The sequence below is a fragment of the Cucurbita maxima genome, unplaced genomic scaffold, assembly GCF_002738345.1.
Source record: "Cucurbita maxima cultivar Rimu unplaced genomic scaffold, Cmax_1.0 Cma_Scf00020, whole genome shotgun sequence".
Classification (NCBI taxonomy): domain Eukaryota; kingdom Viridiplantae; phylum Streptophyta; class Magnoliopsida; order Cucurbitales; family Cucurbitaceae; genus Cucurbita; species Cucurbita maxima.
The window spans coordinates 2,017,594-2,032,919 of record NW_019272036.1 but is presented as its reverse complement, the minus strand read 5'-3'; the positions used below and the strand labels follow the sequence as shown (position 1 = coordinate 2,032,919).

At 35.1% G+C, this 15,326-nt stretch overlaps 2 protein-coding genes across 2 annotated transcripts; both read right to left on the bottom strand.

Moving 5' to 3' along the window:
- Positions 1–3,209: 3,209 nt before the first annotated feature.
- LOC111494172 (UTP:RNA uridylyltransferase 1) lies at positions 3,210–9,546 on the bottom strand. The gene is made up of 6 exons (XM_023144047.1): positions 8,120–9,546; positions 7,415–7,771; positions 6,886–7,109; positions 6,603–6,666; positions 5,577–5,776; positions 3,210–3,630 (listed from the first exon to the last, which is right to left on the bottom strand). Exons 1-6 carry the CDS (start codon positions 9,359–9,361, stop codon positions 3,420–3,422), a joined length of 2,298 nt encoding a protein of 765 aa, XP_022999815.1. The 5' UTR covers positions 9,362–9,546; the 3' UTR covers positions 3,210–3,419.
- Positions 9,547–10,941: 1,395 nt separating this feature from the next.
- LOC111494176 (receptor-like serine/threonine-protein kinase At2g45590) lies at positions 10,942–13,369 on the bottom strand. The gene has a single exon (XM_023144052.1). The coding sequence runs from the start codon at positions 13,225–13,227 to the stop codon at positions 11,380–11,382; it is 1,848 nt and encodes a 615-aa protein (XP_022999820.1). The 5' UTR covers positions 13,228–13,369; the 3' UTR covers positions 10,942–11,379.
- Positions 13,370–15,326: the final 1,957 nt, after the last annotated feature.

The following is a 15,326-nucleotide window of genomic DNA, read 5'->3' as shown; positions in this document are numbered from 1 at the left end:
TTTTTTTTTTTTTTTTTTTTTTTTTTTTATGGAAATCAACCATTGGCTGATAGTTGATAAACACAAACACACAACATACATAAATTATTTTAAATTAATTCACTTTAAAAGAAATAGTGGAAATTTTTAGAATATTTCTATAAAAAAAAAATAAAAAAGCATAAAATTCCAAAGAATTTGATGTGTATGGCTATGGTTCATTTGTAGGGACCCTTTTAAAAATCAAATGTTTTTATTTGGTTGAATATCTCACTTTTGTGGCTAATATTGGTTTCATTCAATTTTTCGTACTTGAAACCATCATGTCGTGCGTTAATTTTTTTGAATAATAATGCTCCAGTTCTACGTCTTGATTATTAATGATCGTATGTATCTCGACGTTTGATGCTGCCATCTGTAAACAGGAGTTTTACCTTTACTTAAAACGCTTTCGGATTTGGTTTGATGACTTGAATGACATATGAAAGACACGTACTCTGTGACTCATTTACGTAATGTTATGGTTATGTGATATTTATTATGATTACATGATATTTAACATAAACCAAAAATAATATCCATTCTAGAAGGGCGGATGGACCAATATCTACTCAATAAGTCTACGGAACTATGTATTAGGCCATTTAATTCGTGTAATGGACTAGGCTCAATGAATCGTTTTATTTATTTTTTTTTTCTTTTTGACATGCATATAAATTGTATTTTAATATCCTATCGGCTCGAGAATCAATTATTGATTTTAATTTCGTAAAATTTCATATTTATTTTATTTTTATTTTTATTTTAATTATTCATTTTTTCCATGGTATGTAATTGCACCTAGTTGCCTCGACACACCACATTATTCGGCCTAAGCCTGGCTCAACAATACCTGTATCGCTATTGCTTTGTAGGGTGTTGTTAACTCTAAGGGCGTATCGGAGGAGATAGGAGACGGATACTCTAATGACACTGCCATACTATTAACTGCATGGTGAGCTACTTTAATCATTCTTGGATGTCGTGGAGATCTACTGGGTCCTTAAGGATGTCTAGGTGGTTTAATTTTATCTCTCATTTTCAAGACACTCGGGGTTAGCTTCGTGGGGCTAATACAATCTCTGAGTATGCTTAGGTCTAGACCTCTGATCATCCCTCACTATCCTAGGGTGCTAGGTCTACTAGAAATTTATTGACCTAGTTCAACATGTAAATCGCTCTATCTCTAGCACCCTAGTCTTAATTTGGTTCACTCATGCATGCTTGTTAGGGAGATATACCTATTGATCACGTAAAGCAGAAAATACATATTGCGTTCCTAGGATGGCTTAGCATGAACTTTTGACTCTAGGGTACTCTATTATGACTCTTCGAGCCTTTCTTGGTTTGAAAAAACTAGGGTTTAGACCCTCTAACCTTGGATGCTCAGTCTACTAAATGCATCCTGATTTAGGTCATTGTTTAGCCGACTTAATTTTAGCACCTTAGTTCTAACTCTGTGTAGATGAACATGCTTTATAGGGAGAACCGACAATCAACCCGTTGGAGCTAATCATACTATATCATCCTCCATAGGTTTTTATAACATACTTTCAAAGTTCTAAACATGCATGTTCTAACCACTTAAGCTAACGATATGCTTGCATGATTCCTACAAATATTAGTTGAGAAAAAATCAAGTGGTTGTCAATGGTTGATATTAGAGAGCTTAAATCAACCTTAAAAGAGCGAGATACCTGAGTGTCTTGAAAACGGGAGATGAAACACATGGAAGGCATAAGACTAATTTTTTTATTTTTGAAAAATATGTAATTTCTTCTCCTTTAATATAAATAATTTTGTAAGAACCAAATTTATAACTTAATGAAATGTTGGGGTAAGTTGTTAAGAGTATCTTTAAAAAAAAAAGGGAAAATAAAACTAAGAATAAAAACTATTTATTGGGAAATTTAAATAATTAATTGGTTTTATTTTAGAGAAAAAGACAGAATTTAGTCACGTTTTTCACTATATTTTATTTTTTGTGGACCAAATAATTTGGGACTATAAATGTCAATAAAGACAAAGACAACATCTTATACCAATAAAACCCTCTCTCTCTCTCTCTCTCTCATAACTTTTGTTTCTCTCTCTTAACTCATCACAATAATTCTCACTTTCTATCTCTTTCTCTAACAACTTTAATAATTAGGATTTGAATGAATATCTTTAACTTAAACAAAATAAATAAATAAATAAATAAAAGATTCTATTAATTTTGCTTATATAATTAAATATATGTCTTTTCCATGCACGATCATATTACGTACTAGAAAGTTACTTAAAATAGAATTGTTTTAGTATCTGTTTGTTTGGAAGTGTTTTTAAAAGTGAAGACTATCTATGGATACTAGAAAATTACTTAAAATAAAATTGTTTTAATAGAAACCCGCTTAATTTTGGAATTTTTATGATTGAACGGTGGTGACGGATTGGGTTAGAATGACGTGGATGGAGAAGGGCCAAGCGGTAGTGGAGGCCACGTATATCATGAAACAAGCAACATTTGGAGTAAGATATGGGGTCCACAATTGGCCCAATCAATATTTTGCAGAGAAAATAGTTAAACAAAAAACGGCTAACATTCCGTGGAAGGAAACTTGCTATTATTAGCAATACAAAGTTAGTCCGCAATTATTATTATTATTATTTTTCATTTAATTTACAAATAATAATAATTAAAAAAATTTAATTTATTGCTATTATTTATTTTTGAAAATACAAGAACTAACCTTCCAAAAAAAAAAAAAAAGTCTTTCACTAATTATTGAATGATGAATTAACCACCTAAAATAGATATCTATTTATGATTTCTCACGTTAATTAAACAACTAAATAGGTGTTTTTTAACTTCTTTTTTTTTTTTTAAAAAAAAAACCAGTATAAATATGCAAAGAAGATAATTCTTTCTATATTTTAATTCAATTAGTGAGCCCAAGCCCATAATAATTATTCCTTTCTTATTATTATTATTTTGTTTCTTAATTTGAAAAACAGCTAATTTTAAATATATTTAGAGAAAATACAAAAATTAATTTTCAATCCTAAGAGTAAATTTATTTTTCTTCATATATTTAATATTGCATAAAAGTGATCAACAATAATACTTAATTTTTAATTAGAAAAATGCCAAGTCAGCAGGAGAAAAAAAAAAAAGAAATTTCATGCTAGAAATAATATTACAAACTGGGAAAATCAAAATTCTAGATGGTATAAAGATCACCACAACATCTTTTTACAAAAACCCAAACAAACTCCGAGACATAAATAAGCAAAAAAAGAAAAAAAAAAAAAAAACCATAGCATGCAATTTACAACCTTGATTAGCTATGAACATAATAATGACTGTGTTTTTAAATAGCTCTCTGATAATTATGAAAAGGAAGAAAAATAAGAAGTGACTAACTCGGGATGAAGGGTTCGAAGAGCTTCTCGCATGGGTTTGGATAGGTTTGTAGAATTGTAGCAGCACGTTCAAATTCTTCCCTCAAAACTTTGATACTGTACTTGTCGACAACTCGACCAAGGTCGTGAGACGTCTCAAATGGATCCTCGATGCATATCAAATGACGATCCTTGCCGATTCGCCTAGTCCAATCTTTTGCTCTCTTGCTGCACATTCAGTTGACAATGAGATGAACATAAGAAAGCAACAATGAGATGAAGAGCCATATCTATATCTATCGGCGTACTCCCCAGATTAAAATTTTGGGCTACAATAAGCTAAAGCCCATTAACTACTCAGAAACAAAGTAGAAGTTTCATGCTATTTCAAAAGAGGGCCGGATGTGAAAATAAAAGTAAGAACAAAAGTTAACCAAAGTCAACTAACTAGAGTTAAATGAAAAGAACCCCAGGTGACACTTAGATCCTTCAGCAGAATTCAGACTTTTTTACCATCCATAAAGTGAGCATAGAAAGACTAAAATGATGAAAATTTTAATATCTTGCAAGTTTAATACTAGGAAAGCAAAGAAACCTATTGAGAATAGAGAGATCAAAAGCTCTATTGATATAAATGAAAGGAAAACAAACGGATAAAGCTACAGGAGGACTTAAAACGACCGATACCACTGAAAAAAAATTACGAGATTAAGAAGATGAGAAAACTCTTTGACACGGTCACAGACACCGAAGAGAGGCATGAAACCTTGGTATAAAACAGACCTTCCATGGGCACCCTCAATCCATTTGAAAATTCTCTGGTTTCTTCTAATAAGCACTACCTTTGTAGGCCTCTAGTCCTTTCCTTTTCAAGACAGGGTATTATCAAAACAAAAACAAAGAACTGGAAAGAGAGAGATTTAGTTGTAGGTCTTTCTGTCTTTTCCTTTTTCCCATTTGAATCCCTGTAATGAGAAGAACAACAGAGTGGATCCAACTAAAATCTCATTTTTGTTCATCTTGCTTTGTTCACTTGCTAGACATGAGGCATATGCCCCCAACAGGACAGCTAGTGGAGAGGATTGTCAATTATCTTGCCTAAACAGAGAATCAACTGATAAGAATTTCACTAGAAGGGGTTTTAAGGCAGTTCAACTGAATCACTACAACTAAAAGTTAAACGATGATGAAACTCGACATTGCTACAGGCATAATACCCTAAGTGCAATGACCAAAAGATACTCGGAAATAGGGTATTAAATCTAACCAAAGTTCACACCTCCCTCAAGACCTCTCTTGACATCTCTAAAAACTTCTCCTATTGGGAAATGTAATCTCCACATAGACATAGACACTATACAGTGACAACGAATGTAACAGACCCAAACCCACTGCTAGCAGATATTGTCCTCTTTGGGCCTTCCCTTTCGGTTCCCTCAAGGTTTTTAAAACGCGGCTGCTAGAAAGAGATTTTCACACACTTATAAAGAATGTTTTGTTCTCCTCCCCAACCGATGTGGGATCTTACAACGACGTTCTTCGCTTCTCTAACTCGTTTGTATAATACTACTGCTCATAAACGACCATACATATCTTATCTTTACATAACTAACTCTCTTGTCTATGCTCACCCTTCCTCTAATTTGCAATGCAAATTAGAGACAATATGCCACTATCATACTTCTGTCGAGCCAAATATTCCACAGATTAACCAAAAAGGATGCAAATCAAAGGGTCTCCTTATCTCAAAATGGCGGGTGGAATAGCTTCCACCATCTTTTGCTCAAAAATATTCTAAGAATTGTGCTCATCCATCTCATATTCCAAGCGTCATACTTCTAGAAGCGCAAAACCAAAAACCACCGAACAAAGTTCAGGAACTTTGAAGTCATAGGTTCAAGATAGGTGGTTTTCTAACAAGAATATCACAATCTTACGAGTTTTCTGATGCTAACCAGTTTGTAAAAGGTCCCAACTCAAGCTATTTAAGACCTCTACTTTTTTGCTTAGGAAAGAACCACGCACGGGTACCTCTTTAATCCAGTCCAGCATCATGTTTTTTAGTACCAAAACAAAAAACTATCATTGGTCTATTATTCCTTAACAACAGTTACACTGAATTTAAAAGCTCTTTCATATAATGATATAAACAAATATTATATCACATATCTTACCTGATAGTGCTTTTAGTACGAATGGATATGACGGTGTTGGCATAATCATGACAATATGCCCAATAATGGAAGAATCCCCAGACGAGTCGAGCAACGCTTTCATTGTTATTGGATCCAAAACTTTTCATATTTTCAACTTGATCAAAGTATGCACATTCAATATTATCAACAATTTCATGATAAGTAACAATCTTCGTTTCCTGTGGTGGAGGGATATACTGATCACTAAATGCAAATAATAAATATACGACCAGATAAACTTATATAAATATAAATATCAAAGGTGAAACTTTTGTTGGTCAGCTAATCTATTATCAAGAATACAGCCATCTTATCCAAACAACATAACATATCAAACTAAAACTATTGGACATAAATTAAATAGAGCTAATTGAGCAACTCAACAACAATTATTAATACCCATAACGAATAACTGAAATAGAAAAAGGAAGTAGCTCCTATAGTACACCATCAACAGCTTAGGGCTTCTTTTCGAACTGTTTCCAAAACAGATCTCTTTTGTTAAACAAAAAGTCTACTTTGATAATTGTTTTCTAAAAATTGTTTTTTCTTATTTTCTTGTAGTATGTTTTAAATGATGACCTTTTCTTAAAGTTGTTCTTGCCTTCAAAATCAAGTTTATAATAGTGATTTCAATGTACACAATAAAATTACGGTTTGCAGGTCATTTGGGTCTCAGAAATAATTTTGTTACGAGAGATCCATTTATTTAAGGAGTGCATAAAATTCCACTGGCTTGTACATGTTAAGAATTGTACCACTGCTGACATGAACAGGGATGCACTTAACCTCTATGCTCAATTTTCATCTTATTAGTTCTTTGCTTCTTATCTACCTATCTCATACTAGAGGCTTGAATAAAAGATATCTAAAATGTTTATTTGTACAGAGAAGCATATGTAGATAGTTGAATAGCCACCCATGAGAATGGGTGGTCATCGTAAAAGGAGTATTTAAAATCCAAATTCGGACTGTGAGCATATATTAAGAGACATGGATACAAACCTGTAAACAAGGTAGGATAGGAGGGTCTCGATGTTGTAAGAAATGGATGCACATCAAAACATACCTGAATTGATAATAAGCATATTAGCATACTCCATCAAGTTAACATGTGAAATCAGAAAACTTGACAATGTAGGAAGTGCTCGCAACTCTCGAAAACCAAGAAATTACGTGTTCATATCCTTATCATAGTGACACTAATCTCTAATCATGATAGAAAATTAATTAATACAACATGATCATAATGCACGGAAGAAGAATTCCATAAAGTTTGGCAACTTACGCGTAGCTAGAAAGTGTTCCCTGGTACGTTTCATTCACTCCTCTAGACTTAGCCCAATGCTTCACAATAAATGCCAATTGTGGTAATCTCACATCTATTTGTGCATAATCCCGGAGAAGTTTTGTATTTACAACAGCCAAAACATTGTTTATGCATATGTCACAAGATATTCCAGTCACCGGATCCTTAAGCTTTATAATAGGAACCCTTGCATGCGTCAGGGCCTAGAAACATAGCAACTTGGAATCAAATAATAGAAATTTAAAGAGCTTTTATTTGTGTGCATGATAGTGAACGTCACTTGAAGTTGTATCCAAACATTACGTCACCATTTCGTTATTTTCATACAAGCATACTGCCTATTTCATCACCTAAAAAGGATACATGTACATCGGAGAACAGAAGGCAAGCTCGTATGACACATGCAACTAAAATAAAACATTCAATTATAAACACATCTTGACATCATTACCAAGACGTTTCAACTTCAACCAAGAAAAATATTCTGAACGGTAGATAATCCAAGTACCTGCACATTCTGGAAGTTAGCTGACTGCAGTCTATCTGCCAACTTCAGTAAGATCTCAGCCTTGTCAATATCAGCATCTCTATGCACAAGACACACATCTAAATCACTATTTGAAACACCGAAGGAGTTCGCACATGATCCAAAAAGACATAGACGAGCACAAGGCCATTCATTAACAACCAACTTCTCTAGTGATGTTAATAACTGCATCTGTTTTTCCTTTTCTTCTTTAGGTGGTATCAGAGATTCATAAATTGCAAGAAGAGGAACTTTCAACATATCTATGTCACCACGGCACTTTATATGTCTTCGAGAGATCCTCTCCCTGTGTGTAAGTAGCCGATTCCCCCTGCAATCCTGTGTAGAAAATTTTACATAAATTTTGTATCCAATCTGACCTTTAATATTTAATAATACCCTATCCACAAATGTTTCAATACAAACTTATATAGTGAATTTTCTCACATGCTGTTCATTTGAAGACATAAGTACAAAATTCTAGAAAAGATGCAAGTTTGTAAGTTCATCGGGCATACAATCGCAACGTTAAGATGATGAGTAAAATGGTATGCCTTTTTGCTTCAATAAAATTCAGTTTTAGTATCTTACCATACCATTCATACATGAGACTTTAACAGTGATGTTTCCACACAACAAAAGGCATTGTATGAAAATACAAGATAAATGAAAAGAGAAGTATTCAACCTTCTCACGACGCACGTGTTTAGCATCGCTTTTCTCATCAGGTTCCTCCTCGTGCAACAAGGAATCAGCAAGCTGTTCACCTATATTGTTCTCCAGTTCCTGGCTGTCATTACCATTAGTTGAATCAACATCCTTTCTCATCCAACCACGCCCCTGATGACTCTCTCTGGGCCTGCCTTCAGCAAAATCGGGATGCAAATTCAGACCTCGTTCTTCCATATCCAATGCTGATGCTGAATGAAGATCACTCCTAGAAGGGCGTACAGGGTCATGAAGCTGGGCACCAAGTTCGAGCCTGTGAAACGCCTCCCCAAGTTGACTTGAACTAGCTCTCTCTCTATTTACTACATGATCAAAATCTCTCCTTCTAATGTTCACAGAATCCAAATGCCCTCCTCCCTTTGGCTTGCTCATAAAACCAGATGGCTCCAACACCTTCACCAAGGGATGAAAATTGTAGTTTTCACCCAACACACGCCCTCTTTCTTGCTCTGAGTAATCAAACTCTCCACGGCGAAAGGAATGAACATTGGCATTGGAAATCGAATTCCCATATGATATGAAATTCGAATTCCCATGAGAATCCAATCCCTGATTTCTATTCATCCCATTAGGGATTGGGTCCCTAAACCCTACTTCGCGGTTTAAATCATTGGCAGAGCTATTATTCCCACTAACCAAAACCCTAGAAAATTGAGTGGGAGAAAAAGAGCCAAACTGAAGCTTATTCTCCAGTTCATTATGCTGCGAAAGGTTATGAACAGTACCATTCGCTCTATCATGGTTTCCACGAAGCCCTAACCTCTTCAAATCGTCTGCACCCCCAAGACCCCCCTGAATTAGGTCACCCGAACTGTGACTCGCCGCAAATTGGGCTCCCCCAAACTGATTCCGAGGAAGAGGAAAAGGGTTCTGCTGAAGATGTTGAAACCCCACAAAGTTAGGAGCAATAGGAGCAGACAAGGACTGGTGGGAGTGTGACCAAGGGGAAAGAGGAATTGGGTATAGAAGATCGGAGCCACTGGAAGGCCAGGGCGGCGGGAGGGAGGTAAGGGAGGGACCAACGGCGGCGACGGCTGGATCAAGGGAAGGGGGAGGGTGAAGGTGAGGCTGAGGCTGAGGATTGATGTTGAGATGCGATTGGCGATTGGGGGGTCGTTGTAGGAGGGAGAGAAGAAACTCTCCGCCGTTAGAAGGTGGGGGAAAGGGAGAGTGACCGTCGCCACCAGCGTCGCCGGCCATGGTAGGGCGAGTCAGCGGCGGTCAGTAACAAAAGAGAGAGAGAGAGAGAGGGCGAGTGGAAGGAGAAGCAACAAAGAATGAGTAAGAATTGGAGGGAAGAAAGAAATATCAAAGCATAAAATCTTCATTGACTGCAAAATTTGGGATCCAATTTGCTTTGCAACTTCCTTCTGCCAATCACTTTTTTCTCTCTTTTTTTCCTTTTTTCTCCCCCCTTTCGGAATAAGAACATGAAGTAATTAACAACACGTAACCTCTATTTATTTTTATTATTAATCAAATTATAAATTTAATTAATGCCTGTTCATCATATATCTTTTAACCTCAAAATAAAATAACTAAATCAAATCTTTTCAAAAAAAAAAAAATATTTTATTTTATATAATTTTAACTAATAAAAATTTAATTTAATTTTGTAGCTTCAATTTATTTTATAATAAATCTTAATAATTATCCTTAAATAAATTATATAAACTTAAAATCAACCGTCTTAATAGTTAGGTTTGATAGAGACTTTCAACCAAAATTATTCCGATTATAAACTTTTTAACTCTATTGATTTTGATTAAATAATCAATCCAATTCAATTCTAATTTTTTTATGGATTATTTTGAATAATTTATTTAAATTTTTATTTTTAATAAAATCAAAATGTTATTTAATAAAACATTTATTTATTTAATTTTAAATTTTGAATTAATTTGCCACTCAATTTTAATATATATTTTAAAATTAATTTATTTCTAAGAATTCTAATAAAAATAGAATATACGTATAAAAAATTCAAAAATACATTTTAGATAAAAACTAAACTACTCACAAATTTTATTAATACTCTTTCGTGTCTTAAAAAAAAAAAAACTTCAAAAGTAACTAATTTTTTTAAAAAAATTAAAAAATATGATTACCATTCGTCTAGAAAATACTCATAAACTTTTAAGAGTAACGTGAAAAGTTTGGACATAATCTATGAAGTGTTAATAGACGGTATATTAATTGCAATTTTTTTATATAAAGATAAAGAGTGTTAATTACACGTTTAAATATTCATAAATATTTCTTAAATATCACACTAACTGTTAAAAAAATTAAAAAGATATTAATGAAGTTTTTAAACTTTTTAAATAAAATTTAGAGATATTTTTATTAATTAATTTAGGTGGTAAATCAGTTTAAATTAAACAAATAAAAATTGCATTCAAAATTCTTTCATTATTAAACTTGACCATACGTATCAACTTTTGCCATAAAATTTCAATTTTACCAAATAATAACTAAACTTTAAATGTGTATTACTATTTTTACCTTAAATTAAAAAATGTGAAAATAGTGTAAATATTTAATAAGACTTCAAAAAGAAGTCTTTTACTATTATTATGTTTTTTAATTGGAGTTTTTAAAGTTGTTCAATGGTTGATTTTGAATAGTTTTGAACTGTTTTTATAATTTATTATTGAATTAATTAACTATAAAGTTGAATTTGATAAAATTAAAAGTTTCAAATATAACAAAATTAACAAATGGAATATAGAGATTTAAATCCTCGATTTTAAAAGAAAGAATACATATCAATTATGGTGAATCTATAATACTCAACAAATAAATACGTGCATTAAATTGTAAGAAACAAAATGTTACTATATAGTTCAAGTACAAAATGATAAAATTGGCCACACATTTACTGCAAAACTGAGCATATAACATAATTACATATAATTCCTCGAAGGGTACCCTACCCTACAATTCAGAGGGTGAAAAATGGACCTTCCCCCCACCACTAACACTTTTTGGCCCAAAGAGTTGCACAGAGCACAGAAAAGGCAAAAAAAAAACAATGTCAACTTTTGATGACCTTTTTCAAGTGAAGTCATTTTGAAGTTTGAAGATGATGGAAAGGCTTTTTGGCGAAATCATGGCCTCTGCCATTCACTTTTAAATCCATTTCAGATCATCACCCATAACCATTTGCAGACAGTTTACAATGAACCCAAGATGGTATAATAGCAACTAGTTTTCACTCACCTGGTGCCTTTCCTCTGAGACTTGAAGAGGAAGTTCGACGGTGGGGATGGCGAAAACTCGAACGGTAAGAGAGGTGCCTCGGCCTCACCTGAAAAAACTGCTACGATCTCGTTCATGGTAGGGCGTTTGGATGGTGATCTTTGCAAGCATAGCAATGCAATTGTGATACAAAGTAAGGCCTGTTCCTTATCCAAGGAATGAATGGATGGATCGACGAGATCCAAGAGTTTCCCATTGCGAGCGAGTTGTCGAGCCCACGAGATGAGGTTTGCCCTATCGAACTCTGATATTGGCGATGCCATTACTTGTAATGGTCGTCGACCTGATACTAGAACTAATAACAAAACTCCAAAGCTATAGACATCGCATTTCTCGGATATCTGCCCGCCCCCACCGTACTCCGGGGCGATATAACAAACAGTTCCTCTCATACTAGGCGTGCTGCTGATTCCTCCACTCTTCGGGATGTCGCTCGTTCCTCCATCTAGGCTGTTTCTTCTTCCATCCAACCACCAATCAATGCTGCCTTTACTGTTCTTATTGACCTTCTTCATCTTGGTTGAATCTTCATCTCTTTGCCACCATAAGTCCCTGCAACTCTTTGAGCTGAGCTCTTTCCTCTTCTTCTTCCTTGCAAGCTCCTCGCAGAACTCCTCCTTCCACCATTCCCTTGGCTTCTTCCTGTTCTTCTCTTTCTTCTTCATTCTTCCATCATCTAAAGAAGCCCACCATTCCAATCTCCTGGTTTGCTTCTTCTGCTCTTTTTTCCCACTTGAAGAAGCAATGGAGCTTCCAGATTCAACCCATTCATTCTTGGGTCTATCTTTTTTTATCTCATTCCCAATCCATTCCATCACATAATCCTTAACTCTACCAGATTCTGAACCATCAATGGCGGTTTCCTGTTTCCACCACCAATCCCTCCCAGACCCACCTTTCTTCCTCTCCTGTGTTTCTACCATCTGTTCATCATCAATCGCCCGTGTCTCTACCATCTCCGGTGAATCAAGAATCGTCACCACACAACTATCAGGCAAACGATCTATGACACTCTCAGTTTCCTCCAAAATCGATCCATTATCTCCAACATCTCTAACTCTACCGCCTTCATCACCACCGCCATCTTCCTCCTCCGATTTCAGCCTCGCAAGGCCGAAATCCCCAATTTTAGCCTCGAAATCGGCGTCCAGCAGAATATTACTAGGTTTAATATCGCCATGAATCACAGGGGGAGTACAAAAGTGATGAAGATACTGTAAAGCAGAAGCAATACGAAGAGAAATTTCAAACCTCTTACGCCATGGCATGAGTTCAGGGCACTTTCTGTCGAACAGGGCATCTTGTAGGCTACAATTAGGCATAAGCTCATAAACCAAAATCAGTCGACGGCGGCGCCGGTCGGAAGAGTGACCGAGAAGGCAGACAATGTTAGGGTTATTAAGACGAGAGGCGATGGAGAGTTCATTGTGAAACTCGCGCTCGCCCTGAAGGGAACCGGGGGAGTCCATGATTTTGACGGCGACAGAGAGACATGAGTCGAGGACAGCCTTGTAGACAGAGCCGAAGCCGCCATGGCCGAGGCGGTTGGAGGGGGAAAACGACGCCGTAGCGCGGCGGAGGAGGGAGTAGGAGAATCGGCGGGGGAGTTTTGGGGGATTTTCTTGGTGGGTTTCTGAAGGAGCGGTTCGGTTGCGGGAGAGTTTCCGGTAGATGAGGAAAATGGTTAAGAGTAGAATGATGAGCGATGCGGTTAAGGATGTAGCTAAGATGATGAAAAGATGGCTCGGGCGGAGGTGGTGGTGGTCGGCAGTGAGCGGCGGAGGGGCGGCGGAGGGAGATGGCATAATTGGTAAATAGTGGAGAGAAGAGAGGGTAGTTTAGAAGAGTGAAGGGTCCATTGTTATGGAGAATGAGAGAGTAAAGACTGAAGTCTGACAGAGAATTTGAGCTGAAGGAGAAGGAGAAGAGAAGAAGAAGGGGAAGAGGTCTTCTCTCTCTCTCTCTCTGTTGAAACTGTGAATTTTTATTTAAACATTTAAATTTAAATAAAATAATTACTTTTTTTTTAATTAAAATTTAAAATTTTGGTAATATGTCAAGTTAAATATAATTAAAGTATTAAAGTATTTAATTTTTTTTTATTTATTTATAAAAGTGAGGGTAGTCGAGATTAGATCCTTGTCCTAGACTCATTTAGTTAAAATTTTTAGCCATTTTTTACTCTGTTTCGAGTGAGTTCTCATAAATCAAATAGACGTTTTTAACTAATGTCTCTTGGAACGTGAGTGCGTTAGAATAAAAATAACATAATGATTAAAATAAATATTTTTTAAAAATAAAAGGGAAAGTCAAAGAAAAGGGAACCATTTAAAAAGAATTAATAACTAAAATAAGATTAATTTTTTTTGTAATGGTACATTAAATTACTAATTTGATTTAAGACAGAGTTGGGTACTCGCTCACGGGAACGTGGTTTTCTGAGACGGTGACAGTCAAAGAGCCCGATTTTACGGAAAACGTGTCCGCCTCTTAATTGGTTGGTTTTTGCTGTTCCGTAACCCGCATGTGAAGAGAATACGAAGGAAGGAAGCAGTTAAGGGAGGAGGTGCAGTACAAGCGTCTATTTATGAGCGTGGGATTGACTTGTGATTTCCAAAATAAAGGACACAATGAATACACGGTGGTGGGATCTACGTGACTGAATTTGCCTTCTTTCCTCACGCGCCATCTGCACCACGCGTAGGAAATTAATAGTTTATTTATTTATTTATTTACATTTTGTAGAAATTTTAAAAATTTTAATTTCCCGATGGTTATTATCGAGATATTCTCTGGGAGAAACATACCCTTATCTTGCAATCTAAGCGTACAAATATTTTTTTTCCCTTTATTATTCATTTTTAATTAAATGTATTTTCTTTAATTTTTTATTTTTGAAAAAAACATATATAAAATTTAAAAACTAAATATTTGATGAAGCAGATTATAAAAAAAAAAAAAGCAAATCCATCATTTATTTTTGAAAAAAAAAAATTATTCAGAGATAGAGAGAGACATCAAATTTTATTCTCTAGAAAAGAGTGTGCAAAAGGCAGAGGACAGTGGTAAACGTGGAAATTCAGGTCGGTTTTGATACCCGGAATTATTTTTTCATAAAAACATCATGACCTTGGTTGCTAATGGTTCGAGTCCTGTAAAAATTATATGTTCAATACTTCTCTATACATGACCCACGCATGCACACATGGACACACTAGGTGAGTGTATATGTACTCACTAGACATGTCTTTCCACTAGCACACGCTCATGCTGTCGGAACCGTAAAGAGAAAAGAGCCCCACATAAAATTATGCGTATATAGATATCGCAATGTGCGCGTTTGTACTAATTATAATGTGAGAAGTATCCTAATGTACATGATATACAAAAATGCATGAGATCTCTGTAACTTTGAATCATGACGTACACTTATGATAGTTTCACAACGTAGTGTAATCATATCATAATATAACTTAACATAACATAACTTGTAATAACGGCAAAACACATATCATAACTTAAACGTAATACACACATCAAACAATCATAAAACATTACACATGTAGGGGGTCACAGAACATGTGTTGTTCATACAGCAAGCAAAAAGTAAAATCACTTACTCGGTTTGTCTATACCAACATTACTAACTTATACTTGGCGCTAGCATGAAACTGTCCTTTGTAATCTAAATCAACCTATGTGAACTCACACTATTTAGTTAAAGTAATATGATTCGATTCATGTAACGACATCAATTAATTCAAAACGAGTCACCTAAGTTGAGAAAGTGAGTTGAGTTGATGGCATGAAGCCAACTGGGAGTGAGCCGAGGTGCTAGAGTTGACTCAAGTCGATGTGCGGATCATGAAATAGGTGGCGGGTCGGCATCGGATCAAGACATTAA

Excerpts from the sequence above, each read along its gene's own strand:
- LOC111494176 (XM_023144052.1), bottom strand. The coding sequence starts at position 13,227 with ATGCCATCTCCCTCCGCCGCCCCTCCGCCGCTCACTGCCGACCACCAC.
- LOC111494172 (XM_023144047.1), bottom strand. The coding sequence starts at position 9,361 with ATGGCCGGCGACGCTGGTGGCGACGGTCACTCTCCCTTTCCCCCACCT. Across the intron at positions 7,110-7,414 it reads CTAACTTCCAGAATGTGCAG|GCCCTGACGCATGCAAGGGT; the intron begins GTACTTGGATTA and ends CTATGTTTCTAG. Across the intron at positions 5,777-6,602 it reads CTATCCTACCTTGTTTACAG|GAAACGAAGATTGTTACTTA; the intron begins GTTTGTATCCAT and ends CCTCCACCACAG.